Genomic DNA, 25,031 nt, shown 5'->3' on the forward strand with positions numbered 1-25,031 from the left:
GAAGCTCCACCCACTCCTCATAATTAATCTCCGCCTACTTAACAGATTATAGGGTCTACTTCATAAAGAGAGAATTACAGGAAATTGAAAAGGGAATTGAAAACTTAAGGCCAAAGTAGCAGAGTTGGAATAATTCTCCCATTCAGCATCTTCTTTCTGCCAAGACCAGGTAGCGTTTCAACAGTGCCCTTTGCCTTGAATTTGCGAATGATGCTTCCTATGGTGTCTCTTGGTATGTTTAACATCTTTGCAATCTTCTTATAGCCATTGCCCTTCCTGTGAAGAGTAATCACCTCTTCTCTTGTCTTCCTGGACCATTCTCTTGACTTCACCATGTTTGTAACCACACCAGTAAATGTCTAGAAGGAGCTGAGTATCAGTTATTTTAAAGCTGCCTAATTGGTGCTTATTAGGCTTTATTGCTTCTCCCTGACATCCAGAGGTATTTTCAATACCTGATTGAAGACACTTCAATGAACCTCTGTTCTTCAGAGTGGTAGTCTTTAAGGGGTTGAATAATTGTGTCAATGAAGAATTCACAAAAGAAACATTTACTACTGTATTACAAAACCAATTGATGTCATTTTAGTTGCATATGGTTCTTTAAGAAGTCCTTATAGGATTTCATTCCGAATACAATTACAAATGTACACTAAATTCCCTAAAACCCTTTACAGCATTGGGGGTTGAATAATTTTGAACACAACTGTATTTAGTGTTGTCACACCAGCATTATTCATCTTATATTTTTAATTTTGATTGGGACAGCTTCTTACATTTTTATCCATTCTTTTTATTTGTGCTCACACGGCTGACCCGGGTAAGATCAGTTAGATATTTGCACATTCGCACTGTTTATCCACAGCATCTATTTATCTCACGCTTTTGGTTACTATTAGTTTCATAGTAACACATTGTTTCCGTTTTTGTAAACACGATTGTCCCTTGGAAGATTAGTTAGATTACTGTTCACTCGGATCGTTTATTTACAGCATTCATTGATTTTACAACTTTTTGCTATTTTGGGATATTTTATTGCACTGATTATTCACCTGCACGGATATCGGATTTGTTTAGTAGTTTCGCATTTATTTTGAAGTATCTCACTTGTCACAAGTCTACTACAGATTTGTTCACCTACATGTATTTATGCGGATTCGTTAATCCTTCACATCATTATATACCTGCACGAATATCATGGATCTTTTTAGGAATATCTATTTTCCACATATTTTTTGATCAAGTTTTTCATATTAATTAGCGCCAATTTTTATGCCGATGTTGATTCACCCCTATATGTGCCATCTGTATATTCACTCTTGTTTTGGGAGTTCATAAGATTTTTTTGAATTGGCGCCGATTTTTGTTTATACCATATACAATTAATGGAGTGTGATGCCTCCAGCTTGTCGAAAGGTGCTCTGCCTCCCCCTGCTGGCGGATTTTGGAAAGTGCACCATGCTGACACCCTGCCTTTGGTGACACGTTAAATTTGCGACAGGCGGGAAGAGTGAGCGGGCACAGAGAGAGAGACAACCTGCTGCCAGAACTACAACTCCTAGCTGGGGTGAGAGCGACACTGTGTGGCACAAAATAAAAAAAAAAAAAAAATGATTTACATTGTCCCTGATTAACAGGGACAATGTAAAATGCCCGGGACAGGCTCCTATTTGCCGGGATTGTCCCGGGAAAAACGGGACAGTTGGCAGGTATGAACACGTGATGTCAGCACCCCGGCCGATTTCCATTCACTCTAAAGAAAACTGGCAATGAAGCCTTTCGGCTTTACAGCCGGTTCCCTACTGGGCATGCGCGAAGCGCGCTGCGCTTTCTTATTGGATCTGTGGCGGGGGAAGGAATTTCTGAGGGACGGCGCCGCGGCGCTGTCTCCCGGAAGTGGGTTTGGGTACCTGTCAAAAACAGGTACCCGTTCCCCCCTCCCCCCTGAAAGGTGCCAAATGAGGCACCAGAGGGGGGGAGGGAAGCAGATGAGCGGAAGTTCCACTTTTAGGTGGAACTCCACTTTAAGTTCTGCTTTAACTACATAGTAATCTTGTATAGGATCCCCTCTTGTTCTGGTACGACGTCATATGACGTCGCCCTAGTGACACCGATATTGCATGCCCGCGTGGGCGCACAGCATGGCGATATCGACGTGTCCCTGCTTGTCATTGATTTTAACAGGTTCCCTGCATGCAATTGCACGAACATCAGCCCCAGTGACAACAGCCCTTTGCAGGGTGTACGGATCTCTACGTCCATGTGAATGAGGCCTTCCTGTAGGCTCGTTAAATGTTGCTTCTACACCTATCTGGTTCTGAACAAAGCCAAATGCATGGTCTTTTGTTTAAAAAAAAACAACAGCCTACATGTGAGTAAGTATAAAACCTAGTTAACATGGTGTAGCGGCATATTCCATTATAGGTGTAGATAGGAAAGGGCGCATGTTCCCGATAACACGTTCAGCACAGATGAGAAACACCAACACAAAAGCACTACGCCAAGCCACGCCTCTCTACAAGACGCATCATTTCCAGCAGCTCATGGGTTATGGCCGTCAGTAAACCCTACCCCGTCAGAACTATCTACCCTCCCAGGTGTTGTTGGATTGCCTCACTTCCGGGTTATAGTACTACTTCCGATTCTTCCTCCTAGTTGTTGTTGGATGCCTTACTTCCGGGTTATAGTACTACTTCCGATTCTTCTTCCTAGGTAGAAGCGACTAGACTTTGTGTTGGTGTGTCCGGTGAGTTTATCGTGCAAACGGGAACTGTCTGTGTATACCTAGGTAATGTCAGGGGAATAGCCTGTATGACTATAGGTGGGTCTATATACGGTGGGTACACTGAGATACATAATACTCGGCTTCTGTCATCACCACAGTCAGCTGGCTCCATAGACTTAAATGGAATCCCATCAAATACACATATATATGCATTTTTTTTATTTGTGCTGCATTTTCAAGCATGACACCTCCTAGCAACATCAACCCAAAGCTTGCCATTGACCAAAAAAAAAATATGTATCGTATGGAAAAACTCATCAACAATACAGTAAAGTGCACTGCAAAACCGCATCAACCGCACGTGCATAGATATTTGAACCTAACATCTGTGTTTTTGGTGTGCTTTTGAAACAGGGCACCACATTTGCAGCATGCAGGACTTTAAAAATACACAGTGTAGTGATGTGAACAGTTACCTAGGATTTAAGGGTGATCAAAACATAAAATAAATTGCTCTAAGGCACATACTCAAGCACTCACAAAAGATTGTTGTCACAATATAAAAGTCCACTATGTGAAAGCATGAAGTGGCAAGAGAAAAGCAGCTGTCAAGGGAAACTAATTATTGAACTAAATTGCTGTGCAGTATATACTGGGTCACAAATACCAATTAAGGCATATTTCTGTAAGTCTTCCTGTGATGTTTTAGTAAACTTTGACACTTTTTTGACCCTGCGCCCTGGCTATTTGTGTGTAGGAAGGGTGGACTAGTTTCATTTGCTTTTGTCATGCTGGAAGGGTGCGTTTTAGCTAGTGTGAACAGGGTCTATAGCATCCCACATCGAAACTGCACATGAATGCATGAAAACACATGTAAATGCTAGGGATGCACCGAATGTTCGGCGGCCGAACATTATTCGGCCGAAAATATAAAAAATAGCACTTTCGGTGTTCGGCCGAATAAGTCAAAAGGCCGAATAATTTTGTGCCGAATAATAGGGCTGAACGATAGTCGATATGATATCAACTATCGTTCTGTGGCCGTAGGCAATATTCATATCGCCGAGGTCACGATATTTACAGGGGGAAGGGACTCGGAGGAGGACAGGAGGACTCTCAGACTTCCGTGAAGCCGGGACACTTCAGCGGTGAGCATACATTACATTACTCACTCGTGCACTGCAGCCCGCCCCACACATTCAGTGAGTCTTACTCTCCTCCCTAGTTTTTTCAATGACACATTCAGGAAGCCAATCACGCCGTGATTAGCTGCACAGCGAACCAATCACGCGTGCCTGTATGCGGCTGTGTTCCTTTCCAGGCTCCTACTAGTCCACCTCCAGCCTCCTACTACCACCACTATGACTGACTCTGTCACTGTATAATCTGATCGAGTCCACACTGACACTGACTGACTGTCACTGAGTAATTGATGTTACCACATTAACCCTGACCTGCCCAGTGCCCTGTATCTGCAATTAAAATTTACAAGGCTGCCTGCATGCTTCCTGATTTCCATTCCCAGCATCCTTCCCAATCCCTACAGTGTCACTAACATTAACCCTATGGTACAAGGCTGCAGTGTGCACTGAATCCCATTCCCTACAGTAACATTTAGGGAGAGAGAGAGAGACATGAGAGGACAAGAGAGAGAGAGAGAGAGAGAGACATGAGAGGACGAGAGAGAGAGAGAGAGAGAGAGAGACACGAGAGGACAAGAGAGAGGACAAAAAATTGGCAAAATAAATGGAAAAAATGCGAAACACCGCGTTCGGTATTCGGCCTTCGGCCAAACATTTTATTATTATTCGGCTTCGGCCAAGAATTTCATTTCGGTGCATCCCTAGTAAATGCAACCTAATAAATAAAATAAATCCCCCCCCCCCCCACGCTTCTAGCCAAATCGCAGCAGGGTTATGAGCGGAAGTTCAGACCCTCCCTCCTTCGACACATCACAGGTCCTGCGGGACCATTCGCACAGCACTGCTTGTGCATGCGCAGTTGGAAGCTGGCTGTGAAGCCACACAACTTTTCTGCTGGTTTCCCTTAGTCAAGATGCCAGCTCCTGGACCTGAAGCAGATTAAAAAAATTGGGTTGGGTGAGGACAGTGCTGGGTCCAGGGGCCATTAAGCCTCGTACACACGCAACGATTATCGGTCGACCGATCGTCCGACTTTTGTCCAGTGTTGTTGTGTTAGTTGGAATGTGCTCTAGACTGCACACAAATTTTCTCGGCCAACAAAAATCTACTTCAGAAGTGATGTCATGTGCTGGTTTACTTTCCGTGTGTTTTTTCTTCTCTGAGCATGCCCAGTCTTGCTCATCAGATTTTTGTCTGCCAAAATCTGTACTGACGGACGGAAAAATCGGCCGTTGTGTTGACGGCCAACAAAAATTTTATAGCCTGCACACCAGATTTTTTTCGGTCGAAAAGTTGGAGTCGGTATTTGAAAGCATCATACTAACAAGCCGAAAATCGGCCGATCGGACGTTGGCCGAAAATTCAAGGCCAATAATCGATGCGTGTGTACGGGGCATTAGTGTCCTTATATTAAAAGTCAGCAGCTATAGTATTTATAGCTGCTTACTTTTATTTTTTTGGGAGAGACTGGACCTCCTCTTTAACTCTTCTGAGGGGTGTTCAGTAACCTGTATATAACAAAGTCATATAGTAGACTCCTGATTGTACCTTCTTTATGACAAACGTCTTGGTGCTGGTGTCAGTGAACGCTACAGAATATCCCATAATATTGGCTTTAGGGGGGATTACAGCAGAACTCTGGGCAAAAATAGAAACTGTATAAACCCAAATAAAAAAGGTTTAGTATCCATTTTCACACTTAAACAGGCAATAGTTGTGTTCTTTTTTTCGTTCAACCCACCGGTTGAAAAATAAAAGATTTGGTTTCCCCCCCATCCACACAATCTATGTGAATGGGGGAATCCTCCTGAGCCTTTGTGTTTTGACAGTAGGGAGATTTCTCAGTTGTCAGAGTGCACTGATCAGCGCTGCCAGTTATAGCCAGCAGCGCTGATAAAAGTGGCAACATCCAACAGGGCGATTGTACAGAAGTCGATCAGTAGATAGACTTCTGTACAAACAGCCTGCCCCATACATGGATCGAAACCCTGCTCCCTGCTGGACTAGCTGAATTCCAATCCATGTATGGCCAGCCTAACACCTAATCTGTTTATAATGGTTAGTTCTTCTTTAATGACATGTAAAAAAAAATCAATGTACAAAACAGCTTTGTCTGTGTATATTAAATCACTGTCCCCTGTTTTTAAAAGGGATCCTTCAGCTGCTTCTACTTCTACTGTGCCCCCCCCCCCCCTGTCCTGTCTAAATATCAGGACAGACCGGCCATTGGATGTGTGGCCCCAGCACCTCATGAACAATTAGCTACAAGAACCCAACTTGCCTAACTGGTAGATAGTTCTCGGAGCACATCCCCAAGTGTACATCCTTATGGGACTGATGCACAGATCAGAACGCAGTCCGTTTACGCTTGGAGATTGGTGCAGCTACCTGCCTGTCATTGATTTGAATGGGTTGCCTGCATGCAGTTGCGCAAACACCCACACATGCCACACAATCAAAGTCAGCCCTTGGCAGGGATGTACGGAATATTATGTTCGTGTGAATGAGGCACAAAGGTGGAGTTACCCTTTAACCTGCCTGGCGGTTTGATTATGTCCAGTTTTCTGTGCTAAAAGCGGTACATTGTTTTGCATAGAAATCTGTTGTTTTACATTTTAAAACTCACCTTCTCCTGCGATCCCCCGCCGTCCTTCCGCTTGGTGCTCAGGCCAAGGCCGGCACCTGTCTTCCGGTTCCCTTCCCTGCGAACGTTGTGACGCAGAGGGGTGGAACTGGCGGCAAATTCAAAAGTGTAAATACACAAATGACATGATACAAAGCTGTATTACACCGATTACACTGTATCATGCCATTTCACCGACAGGATTGCACCTGGTGACTTTTCCAGTGCCCTGCCTGTTCTTTTCCAATTCTTTGTACCTGGAAAAATAGAGAACGACCATGGCATCCAAAAAGCATTCTTTTTGCGCAAAAGCGCTTTTGGACAAACTGGAAAACAGTGACAGCGAAACTGAGTTACTTGAAGAACTGAGCGATAGCGATTTGGGGGAAATTTTGTCATCAAGTACGGAAAGTGACGACAGCGACAATTCTGATGTCTCTTTCTGGCACATAGCTCCGTTGGAAATTCTGAAGAATCATTTGATATATTTTCCAAATTCCAGAAGTTATGTGCCAGAAAGAGACATCAGAATCGTTGCTGTCGTCACTTTCCGTACCTGACGACAAATTTTCCCACGAATCGCTATCGCTCAGTTCTTCAAGTAACTCAGTTTCGCTGTCGCTGTTTTCCAGTTTGTCTAAAAGCGCTTTTGAGCAAAGAAAACACTTTTTGGACACCATGGTCATTCAAAATTTTCCAGGCACAAAGCACTGGAAAAGTCACCAGGTGAAATCATATGATACAGTGTAATCCGTTAGGATCACAGCTTTGTATCATGTCATTTAGTGTTTTTACACTTTTGAATTTGCCCCCGGTTCCACCCCCCTGCGTTGTAACACTCGCAGGGAGGGAACCGGAAGGCAAGTGCCGGCAATCGGCTATGCACAGAGCGGGGAGAGACTGTGAGGAGGAAGGTGAGTAACATTCTGGGGTAATCCCCAGTGTGGCTCGGGGTTACTGCTTTTGGTACTGAAAAGTTAACCCCGAGCCACAATCGGGAATACCTCCAGGGAGGTTAAAACTGTTCTATGTTTACTTAACTTTAGTTTGTTTGGACCACTCTGGTCCAAACAAACAATTTCCTTCACTAAATGATGCAGCGGCTTTCAGGACTGTATGAAATATATATAGCCTTAGCTGCGTACAGTACACAGGGCTGTGAGCATTGTGTCTCACACCTGAAACAAAATAATTGGTCTAAGTGGAGCTCAGCCATTCATAGGTGGCTTTGTATTCTATGAATACAAAGCTTCCTCTGGCTGATTCAGAGTTCATGTCATCAACAGCACACCTCTCCATTTCAGCCAGTCAGAGGAAGCTTTGTATTCATTCCTAGAATACAAAGCTACCTATAAATTTCTGAGCGCTACTCAGCCTGACTCTATTTTGTTCCGGGTGTGAGATGAGAAGTTCTCATCTCACAGCCAGAAAACAGTGCTGAAGCTACATACAGTGCTAAGAAGAGTTGCATCAGTTAGTAAAGGAAATAGTTTAGTGACTGATGTTACCGTAAACTTGCAAATCGACTTTAATTCTAAACTAGAAAAAAACAGTTTTAGTTGGAACTATACTTTGAATGCTAGATGACTAATCAGATTTGTAGAGAGGTTTAGAACATACAGGTGTTTTTTAGCAGATCATTTTGCAAAGTGTCATACTGAGTCATTTGCTGGCTTGTAGTTATGTTGAGTTAGATTATGCCATTCATGTTTTGTTTTATTTTAGACAATTACCCCAAAATGTCGGGAGGCACAGTCATTGCTGTGCCAGGTGAATCTTCTGGCATTGAAGAGCCAAAAAAGATGACGAGGGAGGATTGGAGAAAGAAAAAGGAACTAGAAGAACAGCGTAAGTTGGGTAATGCCCCGGCTGAAGTGGATGAAGAGGGAAAGTAAGTATTGTTTTAAAAAAGTATTATTTTTTTTAAATAACTTTTTTTTTTTTTTTTTTTTACCTTGAAATGGACCTTATTCCCTTAATTCTGAAAAGCACAGTGTGTGCAGCTCAGTATGCTGAGCTGTAAACATCATGCATAAGTCCTATGTAAAATAAATGCTGGTAAAATAGAGTGTACAATTTTGTTCTGGTATTCGGAGACACTGATGAAGTAGCCAGTGGTTCACAGCCTCCCCCTTGGAAGTTGAAAGGCTACGTCATCAGTGCCTTCAAGGGCAAGCTCATTTTTTAACTGTGAGATCGCATGTAAAAACACCGTTTTAAAATACTATGCCAGATTTTGTATAGCACATGTGCGAGATCTGGTGCAGACTTTTTTTTTTTTTATTGTGGTGCGGGTCTAACCCAAGAGGGACAGACCATTGGGCCTGGAAAAAAAAATGAAGACTAAAGAAGCAAGTAATTATAAGTAACCTTAGTTTTCCTTCAGAGATTTCATTAGTGCTGTTGGCTTACAATAGAAGCGGTGGGGGGAGTTTTCATACTCTGACACGGTTTTTCTATCCTCCATCTTGTTTTAAAAGATTTTACTTTTTCAACTGTCATAGACTACAATAAAATGTATAGGTGCAAGACTACTGTCTATACTGTATATGTAACCTTGCCATCTCATGTGCTGGAAATGTTCTATTAACCTTTATCCTGATAAAATTAGTTCTTCAAAATAAAATTATTGTTTTTTTTTTTTTTTTTTTTTTTTTATGTTTTTAGGGACATCAACCCTCACATCCCTCAGTATATTTCCTCAGTCCCCTGGTATGTGGATCCTTCCAAAAGACCCACTTTAAAGCACCAGAGGCCTCAGGATGAGAAGCAGACAGAATACTCAGCAATGGGAGAATGGTTCAAGAAAGGTGTTAAGGAGGTAAATGGAAAGTATTCTATAATTTTATAATACATACAAAATGGTCTAATATCTGAACAAATGATTTAACGTATCATTTAATTTAAGGGGTCAATTGCAACAAAATATCGACAGGGAGCTTGTGAGAACTGTGGCTCTTTGACACATAAGAAGAAAGACTGTTTTGAGGTTAGTGCCTTATTTTGTATCTATTACATTACTTGGATTTATTATGAAGATTTGTGCTATTTCTGCTCTTAGATCAGGGGTGCCCAACTTTTTGAAGCAAGGGTCAATTAAGTGATTTGGTAACCTGTCCCAGGCCAAACTAAAATGAAATGGCTCAAAATTAATTCTGTTTTTTTTTTTTTTTAATTGCATAGTGAAGATTTTGAACAATAATCTTAATAAATCCCCTGTTGGATGTTTACCCACTATTTAATCGCAATCACAAAAAGAGTGGATGACGCTACTGTGAACCCTGACTGTTTACTTTTTACAAGGACTCTATTTCAGCGGTTGCAGAAGGAAAATGGAAAGGATTGGTTCCTGTATGTGCTGCCCAACCCCGCTGCCCCTCCTGTCCAAGTGTAAAACAGAATGTGACAGGGAGGCAGCATAGGGCAGGGTCGCCATTGCTCTGACGATACCCTAGTGGTTGGGGGGTTGTTGAGAGCAGGTCTCAACTATGGTGTTTTACCCCCCCCCCCCAATTTGCTAATGTAAACAACCCCTTACAGCCCTGATCCCCCTCTAAGGCTGTTTTTATGCTGATGCGCTACAGCAGGTTAACCCACGCCGTGGGTGCAGTGCGGTGCCCCTGTGGTTTGCCTGTGGGTTAGCTGCACCTTGACATAGACTTAATTTATATTTTGCGGGTGTGGTGCACTTTTTGAATGCACATCAAAACTCCTGCATTCAGGAGTTTTGGTGCGTTTTCAGAAAGCGCACCAAACCTGCAGAATATATTAGAACTCTATGGCTCAGTGCAGCTAACCCGCAGGAAAGCCATGGATCAGTGTGAAAGCAGCCTAATGGTTGTTAACCCTTTTATAGGTACTAATATGTCCATTGCAAAAGAACAGCATATGAGTTGTTTAATGCAATTACCTTCTTTTCCTCTTCCAGCTTCTGCTGGCATCATTCTCCAGGCTGCTAGAAAGGTCCCAGTTGAAGTCCACTTGGTTACCCTCCACCTGGGGCAGGAGTCGGCCCTACAGAGAAAGCATCAGCTTATGCAGCTCCTGCTTCCTCCCCTGCCGGCGCTTACTGAGTGCGTTCTGATGCTCTGGGATGGGGGTCGGCAACCTGTTGATCGCTATTTGGGCTTGCCAAGATAGCTCGCTATCCCAGAACATGGGGCAATGCGCTTCCCTGGCTTTAGCTTGCAGACCACATCCCAGGGCTCCGTGGGCCTTCTTTTTTTTTTTTCAGATCCTCAGAGAGTTCTTTGCCATGAGGTGCCATGTTGAACCTCCAGTGATTAGTATGAAAGAGTGAGAGCAATAATACCAAATTTAACACACCTGCTCCCCATTCACACTTGAGACCTTGTAAGACTAACGAGTCACATGACACTGGGGAGGGAAAATGGCTAATTGGGCCCAATTTGGACAATTTAACTTAAGGATGTACTCACTTTTGTTGCCAGCGGTTTAGACATTAATGGCTGTGTGTTGAGCTATTTTGAGGGGCCAGCAAATATACACTGTTATACAAGCTGTATACTCCCTTCTTTACATTGTAGCAAAGTGTCCTTTCTTCAGTGTTGTCGCATAAAAAAAATATACTATATTTACAAAAATGTGAGTGGTGTACTCACTTTTGTGAGCTACTTTATGTTATAGAGATTTGGGGCGGGGGTGTTCTTTACTCTTAACACATTTCCTGTCTTATGGAGTCAATGCTGCTTCACCATAGTGCTATACTATAGATAAAGTACTTAAATGTTGTTACTATAGAGTAGGAAATGTTACTGGTAGGATAACTAAGTAAATAGGGAATAAAAGCCTGTAAATAGAAAACTATTGAAGCCACCACAGCTAAGGACTGGTAAGCAGCAAAATTTCATTTTTGTTCTTGGGCTTCAGTACACTTAACATGTCTGCAGTTAAAATGACGACTGTATAAGAAGTTGTGAATGTTCAATCGCTGAAACAGCTCAGGTTTTATTCTCTATGTGCGTGCACTAGGCTTCATGACATGAGCGATTTTACCAGCAAGTGTGTTTTCTGAGTTCTTGTCAATTTGAAGATGTTTTGTTCGCTTTTCAGAGACCTCGTAAAGTTGGAGCAAAATTCAATGGTATGAATATCGCTGCAGATGAGTATGAGCAACCAGAGCTTATGTTGGATTACGATGGGAAGAGAGACCGGTGGAATGGCTATAACCCAGAAGAACACCAGAAGATTGTGGAAGAACATGCCAAAGTGGACTTGGTATGTCATTATTGATTTTCATACACTAAAAGTGTTATTAAAGTGATATTAAGCATTTTTATAAGCAGTTTCAGCAGATGGTTTAACCCTTTCGCTGCTAGAGCAGTTTTTGCTTTCTTTTGCACACCTTTGAAAAGTTATTTTTGGCCTGAAGATTACATAAAAAACCCCAAAGCATTATATTTTCTGAAAGCAGACTCCCTAAAGAATAAAATAGCTGTAGTTACAATTTTGTTATGTCACACGATACTAGCGCAAACGTTTATAAAATTAAAATTTCAGCTAATAATACACTAACGTTGATTTTGGGGCACACAAACACAAGAAATTACCCAATTTTGTTGGTAAAATATAAAAGATAAGGTTGTGCTGAGTAAACAGCCAACATGCCCAACACTAAAATTGTGTGTGCCCATGAAATGGAAACAAACTTCAGCACCCCATATTTTCCATAGGCAACGCTTTAAAACCCTCTACCAGTCATCAGTTTAGTATTAACCATGAATAATGGGACTAGAATGACTCTCTGGTGTGTGTGGTGATATGTAATGTGTAGTGCAATAGACTTTTTCATGTTTATGGAAGGAGCTCAAAATTTTTTTTTGAGGGAGATTTTAAGTGCTTGGGTGAAACTTTTTTTGTATCCCACAATTATAAAAAAAAATATATTTATTTTATTTTTTACTAAACTTTTTTTTCATGGCATGGGATCAAAAAGTCCACTATGTGATCATTTTTTGGTGATATGTTCTCTTTAAAAAGACATCAGGGGTCTAAAAGAAATGTTCACTGATCTCCCTCCCCTCTGCCCAGTGGTTCCTGCCATGCCTGTTCGGTGGTCTGCCAAATGGAGGTGTGGAGCTCAGGAAACGTTGCGGGGGCGCAGGAGGACCCATAGTAACTGGGGTGTGTGAAAGCAATGCAGTAGCTGCAAGATCACTCCTGTCTGACAGCAGGTAGTCTGCCTGTCAGATTTACACATGCAGCTGCTAGGAGTGTGAGTAAAACTCCCCGCTGCCACCCCTTCACTTACTGAGCAATCCGCTTATTTAACCCCTAATCCTTGCCTATATTCCATTTTAAGCTGCTGTCTAGGTTTCCTGTTTCAGATTGGAGTTCTTCTTTTGCAGGATCTTATGGAGCCACCTTTGCATGTAGAGACTACATTTGTCTCCCTACACTGTGTGCATTAATAGAAGCACAAATAGCCTAGGATGGCAGGGCACTCAATTCCTCCTTCCCTCCCCCTTCTCTAAGCTAAGATACTGGCTTAGAAACTACACTGTCCAATGCTAACTCTGTCCTGTGAAGACTGAAAGTTTATTGGAGAAACAGCACTAAGCAAGAGCCAGCCGCTATGAAAGCTGTAATCTGCAAGTTCTGGGGTAGGAACTTAAATAGTTTACTGGGAAATGTTTCTTTTTTTTTTTGTGTTCTGTCTATTAAAGGAAGGTAAAGGCAAATGTTTTTTATGTTAATGCATTCTATGCTTTAAGATAAAAAGCCTTCTGTGTGCAGCAGCCTCCCTAGCACCCCCTAATACTTACCTGAGCCCCATCTCTGTCCAGCGATGTCCACAAGTCTCTTGGCCATCCGGGACTCTCCATCCTGATTGGCTGAGACACAGCCGCTGCACCATTGGCTCTGAATGGACACACGGAGCTGCAACTCGACTCGGGTGCACCCATAGGAAGCTGCTTGCTGTGGGGGCACTCAATAGGAAGGAGGGGCCAGGAGCAGCAGCGAGGGACCCGAAAAGAGTAGAATCCAGGCTACCCTGTGCAAAACCAACTACACAGAGGAGGTAAGTATAACATGTTTGTTATTTTAAAAAAACAAGACTTTACAATCACTTAAAGCTAAAAAAAAAGCTGAGAGTTTAAGCCCCGGTTCACACTACTGCGTGTGCGGGGTTCGCATGTAATGTCGGAGCGCACTGCTCCAACATGACATGCGATCAGCTGTGCGGTGCGAGTATAGCCATACAGTTTGTATGGCTAAATTCGCATCGCACCCGCAGCAAACACGCACAGGAGGCATTTTTGCTGCCGAATCAGGATCGGATCGCACAGCGGTTCACACTTGTGCGATCCGATCCTGTGCGAACTGCACGATCGCACTGCGATATGCGATCAAACTGGGGGTGTCGTTAAGAAGACATTGACACCCCCAGCGGATCGCATATGGCAGTGTGAACTGCCGGGGGTGCGTGTGCGATGCGGGAACAGGCTGCGAATTCGCAGCCTTCCCGCATCGCATCAGTGTGAACCGGCACTAACACTGGTTATTTATTTTTTTTTCTCTGAAAATATATATTTGATAAAAATGTGCACAATTCAGCAACAAACAATATAATGCGACCACCTTTCTTAAAACATTTTTGGGGTTTTAAGTAATTGTGAAGCCAAAAATGCATTTTAAAATAGAAACATAAGAGTGATGGCAGAAATGTGGTCCATCAAGACTGTCCCTTTTTTTTTTTTTTTTTTTTTTTTTTTTTTTTTTACTTTGAGTATAGATCACGTAGTGTTGTCTACCTCTGCCAGAAATCTGCTCCAGGCATCAATTTACTATTTTGTTAAAATAATGCTTTCTAAGGTTAATTTTAAACACACACACATACACACCCAATCGTGTGTGCAGAAAATGAAAAAAGGGGGAAAAAAAAGACTGTCAGTGAAAAAGTTAAACATTAACCATTTATCATGAAGAATATCAGATGTTACTGAGACTATGTGTCCTTCTTCTAGGCAAAACGTACATTGAAGGCTCAGAAACTTCAAGAGGAGCTCGCCTCCGGAAAGCTTTCAGAACATGTGGTAAGTATTTTATGATAGGCCCATTTGTGGGATGTGTAACCAACCAGCTTAAACCTATGACTGAACATCACCTGTGACTTTTTCATAAATTGCATTTAAGTACAAAGTTGAATTGCATGCTACCACTGAGGATGTTTTAGCAGTATGAAAGTATATCAGGTTCAGAAGGGTCTTATAGTATTTTTATTTATTTATTACCTTCTTCTTCCTTTTATAATCTGAAAGTCCAAATCTAGTCAGAACAACAAGAAAAGGTTTTTATTGCGACATGGGACAATCATACTGGCACAAAGAACATGAATTAGGCTACATCCCATAGGTAATATGGTATAATAAAGGCAATAAAAAGTTCAATAAAAGATTTAAAAGGAAGTTCAAAATAGGTCCTTGATGATGTTCTTGTGCTGGCTCTTTTAAACAGCTGCTCAGTGGGCAAGCAAGAAGGGGCTTATGGGTTACTGGAGAGAAAACACAAGCGCCACCTAAGTGTAGCACATCAAGTGATTTATTGGCAAGAGGTATACAGGTACTCACAATTGGATATGTGATAGAGTATATAAGGCGCTATGAAGCATATCCCCCTGTGGGAAGGAATTCATCAGGAATGCCTCGGCGGCTGCGGATGGATGTGACCGATGGATGTGAGCACTTCCAATGATCAGCGATGAGTCCGCGCGGCTTTACGTGACGTGCACTTCTGGGTGCAGGGGGGTTGCCAAGGCGATGTGTTTGTGGAGAATGCACTTCTTCTTCAGGCCTCCTCCCCTGAAGAAGGAGCGCATGCTCCGCAAACTCGCTGCCTTGGCAACCCCCCTGCACCTGGAAGTGCCAAGTCACGGAAAGCCGTGCTGACATCCATCGGTTACATTTTTGCCAGCAGCAGCCGCCGAGGCCATCCAGATGAATTCCTTCCCACAGGGCGATATGCTTCATAGCGCCTTATATGCTCTATCACATATCCAATTGTGAGTACCTGTATACCTCTTGCCAATAATGCTGCTACACTTAGATGGCGCTTGTGGAAACAGATTGTATGCGCTACCAGATGGCGGTTTACTAAACGCATGAAATAATTAGTATGTGCCACATCCTAATTGAAGACTAGACTAAAGATATGGGAACACATGGACTTTGGAGGCACAGAGTAAAAAAAAAAAAAAAAAAAAAAAACATTTTATTCTTATACTTGTTTTAAAAAAGACAGAAAAAACATAAATACATTGCCTAAAAAAGTAAGAGCTGGTTGAATTGGGATAGTTATCTGAATGGTATTTCACATCAGGACGATCCGTTGAAGCAAGCGTAATGCGAAACATATTGAGCAATCTATCTCAATGAATTTTTGTATCTATTTATGACCACATTGATTGATCTCTTTGGGAGGACAGCTCATACACCTGTCATCTTCAACGGATCGTCCTGATGTGAAATACCATTCAGATAACTATGCTAATTCAACCAACTCTTACTTGCTTGTCTTATTTATTGTATTATCATTGATTAATCACATTGATGTCTAGTACACTGATGCCTTTTTAGGCGATGTATTTGTTTTTTCTGTCTTTTTTAAAACAAGTATAAGAATAAAATGTTTATGTTTTATTTTACTCTGCCTCCAAAGTCCCATGTTTTCCCATATCTTTAGTCTAGATGGCGCCTGTTTTTTCTCCCCATGTTTTTATTGCGGTCTGACTCTTCTGGAAAAATTCCCCTAACGTCATGTCTCTTTGATACCAGGACATAAAAAATGAGGGGAAATAGGTATCGCTGGTATAGAAAGGCACAGGCAGCAGTAAGTACCATGCAGAGATTCTAACCTTTACATTGGAGAATCTTTTCAACACCTCCTGTCCCTGTGATACTTCTTCTAGACAGGAAGTTAGTGGAGTTCTCTCCAATGGGCAATACTGTATAAACCTAACCCTTCCCCCTTCTGTCTAAAACTAGCTAGAGTTTGGCTTTAATGTTTTATATTATGCGGGTTTTCAGTTAGGTGTGTGTGTGTGTGTGTGTGTGTGTGTGTGTGTGTGTGTGTGTGTGACAAAGTAAAAGATTCAGGTGTGTGTGTGTGTGTGTGTGACAAAGTAAAAGTACTACTTTCTCTGGTCATAGCAAATAATGACCCCTTTTAATCAATTTTTACTGTGTATTATCACTCCTGTGTTCCACTATAGTTCTCAATTATCATGATGTTGAAATGTGTATATCACACTCTGAAAGGTAGCGAATCTTCCTAATAGATGCAGTGTGTGTGTGAAAGACCTAGCACAGTGACTAAGTGGTTAGCTCTTTTGCCTGGCAACACTAGGGTCATTGGTTTGAATCCCAACCACGACACTACCTGCATGGAGTTTGCATGTTCCACCTGTGCCTATATGGGTTTCCTCCAACACTCCAAAGACATGCTGGTAGGTTAATTGTCTCCTGTCTAAACTGGCCCTAGTATTTGTATGTATGAATGTGAGTTGGGGACCTTAGATTGTAAGTTTCTTGAGGACAGGGACTGATGTGAATGGATAATAAATGTGAAAACTGCTGCGTAAAGTGCCTGTAATAAATAAAAAATATTCTGTTTAATTTTTTCACCCATTAGGTTTTTCTGAACACATAGGTGATATTTATAACATTGTTGTCTACATGCTGGTTTATTAGACATTTTAACTAAAATAACTGCTGGACATCTTTTGGATCCTGGTAAAAAAATAAATAAATGGCATATACACTTCAAAAGTGATGATTCTGGATTTGTTTGCATGCACAGCAGTATAAGTGGTCACCTGGACTCACAAGTCATAAGGGTCATGAATGGAACCTACTGATCCCGACCCTTTTACATCCCTGCAGCCTCTTTTACCCCTATAATTATCTTGTTTACTTACCTCAGCAGGGTAACAGTCTGACTCTTCTCTAAGCTTGACCCTGTATTTTCTATGTCACCGATCTTGCTTTCTTTACTCCAGAGCTCTCCAAGACACCAGTGGGGAGAAGAGGAACAGAATACTCAGACCGTAAGCTTTTTTTCCAACTTGGATAATATGTATACTCTGTTTGACCACATCCTAATGATACTAAACTTGCATTATCTTTAAGGAGCACACAGTCCCATGAACGGCTGCAAGGCTATTTGTAATTTAAAGGAAATGGTACATAATGAAGGGTTAATTCATCAACAGCAGATCTTTCAGCTTTTGTGTAGATCAGGCAAGATGCCTGATTATGACTTCTGTGTATTGTGGAGGTGAGATCTCTTTTTGGGGGCTGCTCTGCTTGTTTGAGCAGCAAATGTGGGGAACTCTGTCAGAGAAATCTCACCTTTTGAATTGGGCAAGATACTGCTAACAAGTTGATGATTTAGTCTGTTAGAGTCCACTTACTGTTTACCTGAAATACCTACCTTTAAACAAATCTTAGACCGTGTTTTCATATAGCAGTTTCGACTATCATATTAATAAAAACACAATGTCATAGTTTTTCTTTGCATTTTGAAAGTTGTAAAATATTTCAAGAAACAGAGTGAGTTATCAGTTTTTAGATATGGTAAAACATCTTCTCACCAAAAGCAAATGGGATCAAAGCTTTTTTGTCTCTACTTCTCCTGTGTATTACAGTAGTGCACTTAGTTCTGTACTCCTATGAAGACCAAGAACTGAGCGATATTGTCTTTGATCGCTGAGTTCCCAGACTTAGGCAGCAGGAGACAGATGCATCAGAGGATTGATGCTACATTAATCTAGGTGACAGTGTGTTTGGTTTTATTTAAATCCCCGAACTTCTCTTTTAAAGCTTTTTTTTTTTTTTTTTTTAAAGTAACCCATACACCTACCATAGGACGGCAACTTTCTATGACAGGCTATCACTTGGCTTATGTTGGCCTATCCTCTTATGAGCTAATTTGGGCTACTAAAACTGATAGGTTTTCTAAACAGTCTTTTTTATATAATTTTCGTCTCCTGCATATCTCAGGGAATTTGAAATCATATTGACAGTTTGGCTGTTTTTTGTATTGGCACCTAAGCAGAGTGACCAAAGGGTATTTTACATAGTATTATTTATTGTCTTTCCTTTATGCTACTCCTATTTAACCACTTGCCGACCGCCCGCTGGCTTTTTACTGCGGCAGGGTGGCTCGGCTGCGTCCAGTCTAGTACTACGTGACTGGACTGCATGTGGTTTTGGCGGCGACAGCGGGAGGCGGACTGCGGGAGGAGCGGAGGCGATTGCCTCTGCCGTCCCGTGATCGTCTGGGAAACTGTGAGAAGATCCGCCTGCTTATGTAAACAAAGCAGGCAGATTTTCTGTGAAGACAGTAGCTGACACTGCGATCTGTCTGTGCCTGTCACTGAACCCCCCCTCCCCCCCTCACAAGTCAGTAAGCACTTTAGGCATACATTTAACCCCTTGAGCACCCACAGTGTTAACCCCGTCCCTGCCAGTGTCATTATTACAGTAACAGTGCATATTTTTAGCACTGATTACTGTAGTAATGTCACTGGTCCCCCCAAAAGTGTCAAAAATGTCAGTCAGAGGTCCGATCTGTCTGCCGCAATGTCGCAGTTCCGCAAAAAAAATTGCAGATCGCCGCCATTAGTAGTAAAAAAAAAAAAAAAAACAATAAAAATGACATAAATCTTTCCTGTAGTTAGTAGACGCAATAACCTTTGCGCAAACCAATCATAAATACGCTTATTGCGATATTTTTTGGTAAAAAAAAAAAAAAAAATTTAGCAGAAAACAAATTGGCCTAAAATGTTAAATTTTGATTTTTACATTATTTTTTTTTTTAGGAATGTTATAAAGCAGAATGTGAAAAATATTTTTTTTTTTTGTTTCAAAATTGTCGCTCTTTTTTTGTCTATAGTGCAAAAAATAAAAATCGCACAGGTGATCAAATACCACCAAAAGAAAGCTCTATTTGTGGGAAAAAAAGGATGTAAATTTCGTTTGGGTACAGCATCGCACAATCGTGCAATTGTCCGTTAAAATAACGCAGTGTTGAATCGCAAAATAGGGCATGGTCATTAAGGGGGCAAATCCTTCTGGTCAAGAAGTGGTTAAAGTAGCACTTCAGCTTTGTCAGGTTTTAATTGCTGTGTGCACTTGTGGAGGAGGGTTTCTTATAATTTTTTGACTGTGATTCCAAGTACAGAATGTTTAGAGGATACTTCTCCAGTGTAAACACAGGTAGCAAATAAAAAAAAAACTGACAATAGGCTGGGAATGCTACTGTAATCTATCTCCACTCAAAAAAAAAGAAAAATCTTGTTGGAGTTACAACTGAAACCCCAACTTTAATTTTGCGTGGACACAGCGTTATGAGCTACCAGCGATCTTCTGTTGTGTCTTCACTCCACTTTGAGAAATACAGTTAACTAGTTTTATAGAATCTTGTAGAAGTAGAAATTCTGTAAAACGATGCTGGGATACCCAAAACATGCCAGTGGGTACAGAGCTGCTCTTTAGCTGGTTGTAAGTGACCTTAAGCCTGGGTTCACACTGCTGCCCTGTGATGTGGTGCGAATTTTGATGCAGGTTTTTGTCCAAGATGAGGTGCGAATTTATGTTACAATTTTGTGGTGTGGAGGTGCGAACAAATTTGCATTGAATCATAGAAGTTTGCATCGAACCCGCACCAAAGAAGCACAGGAGTCTTCTTTTACCTGCATCAAATTTACAACGCTGATATATGAACAAAACACATAGATTCTATTCTATTCAAGTGACATGCAAATCTTGGGCTCTCTAACTGCATCTAAACCGCTCAAGATTCGTAGCGGTGTGAACCCAGGCTAAAAGTTCAGGTAAAGCAGACCCCAACACAGACTGCAAAAAAAAAAAATGTTATGGGTAGATGGTGGTATTTTAAAAAATTATTTTGAGTGAAGCTTATGTTTAGATTTCTGTATTCTGAAAAGAGTTATGTAATCACATGTAAGATGACTCCAATATGACTCCAAAGCTAATGTCAGAGAGCCGAATAGATACTCTATATATCCTTGGTGTTAATAGTTTGGTCCTAATAATTCTTCTATTATACTTTTTAGGACCGCAACAGTGAAGATGAGGATGAAGATAAATACGCAGATGATATTGATATGCCAGGACAGAACTTTGATTCCAAGAGACGAATTACAGTCAGAAACCTGCGTATTCGTGAAGATACTGCCAAGGTAAAATCTGAATGTGTCTAAAACTAAGCAGCAAACCTGTTTTTATACAGTATGTATGCTTTAGTATTTTGATCTTCATATATTGCTTGTATCCCTGTAGTACTTAAGAAATCTGAATCCAAACTCTGCATACTACGATCCCAAAACCAGAGCCATGAGGGAAAATCCATATTCTGATGCAGGAAAGAATCCAGATGAGTATGTGACAATATTAAATTGTGTACTAAAGATTTAGCCTGTTGGAGGTTATTGAGCTGTTGGTCACACCACTGAGCTGCAGCACTCTGTTTGGAAAACTATACATTGATTTTTAATGTGCTATCGCGCATCGCACTTTTAGGACAGTACAACCGAATTTTAGGTTAAAAAAGAAATTGCTGTATTTTTTTGTATTTGCTACGATGAAACCAAATCAAAGCTTTCTTTTTACTTTTTTGAAGAGAAGAATGCAGAAAAAAATCAGAACAGAGCAGATCATGTATTGAATGTTCTTTGGCATACATTCAAAACTTGAAATCTGCAAGAAGTCTTCATGCAGTTTCAATTGCATAGTCTACCTATTGTGAATAGTCCTCAGAAATGTTTATAGACCATAATCATATTTATATTGTTGAGCTACAATTTTATATCTGAAAAGCAGGTGGCAGTTAAGGTGGAAAAAGTGTAAAGTAAAGTTGTTGGTCTTTACAATATTTAACAGTTTTTTTTAGTCTTGTATTCTATCTTATTGGTGAACATGAACTTTCTTTACAGTGTCAGTTATGCTGGTGATAATTTTGTACGTTATACTGGAGCCACAATTGCTATGGCACAAACTCAACGTAAGTAAAGTTTCTATTTTAGTCATTAATCTAATTTTGAATTAGGCATGTTAGGGTTAATGTTGATGAGAGTTGTTTTCTTGCTTTGATATGTGTTTAGAAGGCACCTCAAATGCAGGTTAGCAAATTCCCTTTAACTTTAATTAAGCTGTATGCCTGGCAGTTCCGAGGCTGCATTTGACCTGCTTTGCATTGGGCTATGCCTCTTTGGATGTAAAATGTCCTATTGAGGTGCATTTGAACTACAGACAAAGCGGGTCAAATGCAATCTTTTGCCAAATGCATTTGCCATTCAAACACATGCTTTTGCATTCAAATCACAAATGCAGCTTGTGAAGAGCTTGTCCACCAATGTTAGCCCTTACTGAAGTTTGGAGGTGTTGCACTTTTTAATATGGTGGCAGCCAGTTGGACAAAATTTGCCTATTGGTAGTGCCTCTCTATCGTAGCAGGAAGGAATCACTGCTATTTACAGTATACTGCTCAAAAGACTGACGTGCATGCATTCATGTCATCTGTCAGCAGATAAGGTCACTGCTATGCCAAGGTAATAGAAACCTCTAAGTAAATATAAAGTAGGTGTCATCCCAGTTCGACTGCAAAAGTGAAAATACACTTTAGGAAATTTTTATATCCATCCCTAATTCTGATCTTACTAAAATGAGGAATAAATATATTATAGTAAATATTGTTCTTGACAACATTTTATAGGAGCAATAGGTAATGGCTAACATTTACTCTATGTTTTCTTGTGCAGTGTTTGCCTGGGAGGCCTATGAAAAAGGTTCAGATGTCCACCTTCAGGCTGATCCCACCAAGCTAGAAGTTTTATGCAAATCGTTTAAAGTAAAGAAAGAGGACTTTAAAGAAGAACAGAAAAAGAGCATCCTGGAAAAAGTATGTTGCTCATATGGATGATGCTGAATGTATATATATATATTGGGGAAAATAATTTTTTTGATCCCCTGTAGATTTTGTACGTTTGCCCTCTTACAAAGAAAGGAAGGGTCTATAATTTTTACCATAGGTGTATTTTAAATGATAGAGACAACATATCAACCCAAAATCTAAAAAAAAAAAAACACATGACACAAATGTTATAAATTGAGTTGCAGTTCGGTGAGTAAAATATGTATTTTATCCTCTACCAACCAAAAATAATTCTGCCCACCTCCCCCCCCCCCTCCTTAAGGTCTACCAGCCTGGCCTACGAGCGTGAGCAGGTTATAGTCCCACACTAGGCCTCGCCACGACATATCCCTGTTTTTTGGATGGGTACGGGCCAGCGAGTGGATGTCTCTCTGGGACGCGATTACCTGGAACGCCCTGAGTCACAGCGTACCTCTGGCACGCTGGCAGCACCCCCACTCTGGGTGGGAGCTGGTGTGTCTGGAGCAGGGCCCACCCGGTCCATAGTATGGTGAGTAAATGCAGCACCCCCTCCCCCCCATATCCCTTAGCTGTCTTTAGGGGGTGGGCCCACTCCTGGGGATGATAGGACCTAGTACTTCCTAAAAGATCCCCCTGGCCTGTTAGGATACCTGGCCCTGTGCCCATCCCCCTCCCCCGCCCCCTGCCCTTATTGCGGTTTTCACCTGGGGGGCGCTATTGCTGCTGCGCCTGGCGTCCTGGGGGGAGGGGGGTGAAAATGGTACCTTTTCCTGCTGGGTCTTGTTGTAGATCCTCTGTAACCTCCAATTTGGTGGTCCCCTGACCGCATGGTGTGCCGTCGGGGCCACCATCTTTAGTGTGGGCATTAGGAGAATTTCTCCCCTTTGACCTGCATGGTGCAGCCATTTTCCCTGTGCCTTCCGTTGACTTGCATTGGCAGCCATTTTTGTGTAGCCCTATGGAGCTACACAGGCAGTGTGACCTTTCACATTCTTTCCAGGCTGATGTCATATCCTGTGACTTTCATTTTCATTTCCTACTGCGCAGATTGGCTCTGGAGGTTTCTAAAATACTGGGGTCGCTGTGGGCATATCCCTGCGCACTGTGCTATCTGCATATATTTAAGGGGACTCGGCGGTGGGGACCACGCTCAGCGCTCATAAAGAGACAGTACACCTGTTTTCTCTTGAACTAATTATGGAGTCCCAGGTAGTGGTTTCACCCTCAGACCCCCTTAGTTTGACTACCGGACCTTCCGGATCGCAGTCGCTGGCCCTGATTTCAGCAGCACTGGAAAGCCTGGCAACCAAGGTCGATTTTGTGATGAAAAAGGTTAATAGCCGAAAATGGCCGATGCCTTCACCGTCATCGATGGGGTCCTCTGATTCAGAGGCTGATATGGTCGCTATGGACGTCCCCCTCCTTGAGGGATCGCTGTCCTCGCAATCAGATGGTGAAAAGGACCTGTCCTCTTCAGCTGCAGTGCGGGAACGCGCTTTGGTGGAAGCCCTGATTGTTTCAGTAAGGGAAACTTTAAAAATGGCAGATGATCCCACACTGGTAGGGACACGGGTGTCTTTTGCCTCCCGTAAAACCCAAAAATCGGGCAAGGTTTTCCCTTGTCCCGAGAATCTTCATGATATTGTTATTAAACCATGGCGGCGCATCAAGCACGTGCTAGTAGTGCCTAAGCGCTTTAAACACCGTTATCCCTTTGCAGAAACGGTTTCAAACCGCTGGACGGTACCGCCTAAGGTGGATCACCCTGTATCTAGGTTGAACATACCTACTATAGCGCCTGTGGAAGATTCCCCTGTGTTTTCAGACCAGGTGGACAGGTGGGTGGAATCCCTTTCCCACCACCTTCATGTGTTGGTTGGTTCAATCCTGAAACCGATTTTTGTGTCTTCTGGTATCACAGACGGTTACGGAATGGGTAACGGTTTTTAAGGGGAACCTAGATGCTGACTTATTTTCCCCAGAGCTGATGGAACTTATGGACCAGATGACCCAGGCCCTGGTGTTCCTGTGTGATGCGTCCTTGGATGCGGCTCCCCTGGTGGCCAGAGTGTCGGCCGTGGGGATTGCCATAAGACGCATGGTTTGGCTGAAGAGCTGGTTGGCAGACCAGGCTTCCAAGAAGACCTTAACAGATCTCCCCTGGGAGAGTGATTATTTGGCAACTCGCTGGATGAGTTGATCAAAGCTCTAACTGATGGGAAGAGTACTCTTCTTCCTTCCTCAATCCTACAAAGGTAAGGCACCCCGTAGTAAGCTGGGGCCTTCTTTCACCGCTCATAGGCGTTTTTATCGTGCCTCGGGCACAAGAAAAAGGTAAGCCGTTTAGGGCTTCTGGAGGGGCTAAAAAGACATTGACCAGGCAAGACCAAGACTAGCCAGTCCGGTTCTGCAGACTAGTCCTCTTCAGCATGAAGGGGAGCCCTCAACCATTTCTGGGGTGGGGGGACATCTTCGCTTCTTTCAGGAACCCTGGACTTGCTTCATTCAAGACAAATGGGTTCACTAACTAATTCAATCAAGACAAATGGGTTCACTAACTGATTCATTTAAGACAAATGGGTTCACTAACTGATTCCTTCAAGAC

At 42.0% G+C, this 25,031-nt stretch overlaps 1 protein-coding gene across 1 annotated transcript in view; it reads left to right on the plus strand.

Annotated features, from left to right (window-relative positions):
* The first annotated feature begins 8,218 nt into the window (after positions 1 to 8,218).
* The window catches only part of SLU7 (SLU7 homolog, splicing factor), a 39,264-nt gene continuing 22,451 nt past the window's right edge, over positions 8,219 to 25,031 (plus strand). The window contains exons 1-10 of the mRNA XM_082256002.1: positions 8,219 to 8,381; positions 9,158 to 9,311; positions 9,399 to 9,479; positions 11,564 to 11,728; positions 14,479 to 14,547; positions 17,508 to 17,555; positions 20,589 to 20,714; positions 20,815 to 20,912; positions 21,468 to 21,535; positions 22,293 to 22,432. Coding sequence (XP_082112128.1) covers positions 8,230 to 8,381; positions 9,158 to 9,311; positions 9,399 to 9,479; positions 11,564 to 11,728; positions 14,479 to 14,547; positions 17,508 to 17,555; positions 20,589 to 20,714; positions 20,815 to 20,912; positions 21,468 to 21,535; positions 22,293 to 22,432 — 1,101 coding nt within the window. The 5' untranslated portion in view covers positions 8,219 to 8,229. The remainder of the gene's footprint in view (positions 8,382 to 9,157; positions 9,312 to 9,398; positions 9,480 to 11,563; positions 11,729 to 14,478; positions 14,548 to 17,507; positions 17,556 to 20,588; positions 20,715 to 20,814; positions 20,913 to 21,467; positions 21,536 to 22,292; positions 22,433 to 25,031) is intronic.

The sequence above is a fragment of the Pelophylax lessonae genome (assembly GCF_965119305.1).
Source record: "Pelophylax lessonae genome assembly, chromosome: 4".
Classification (NCBI taxonomy): Eukaryota; Metazoa; Chordata; class Amphibia; order Anura; family Ranidae; genus Pelophylax; species Pelophylax lessonae.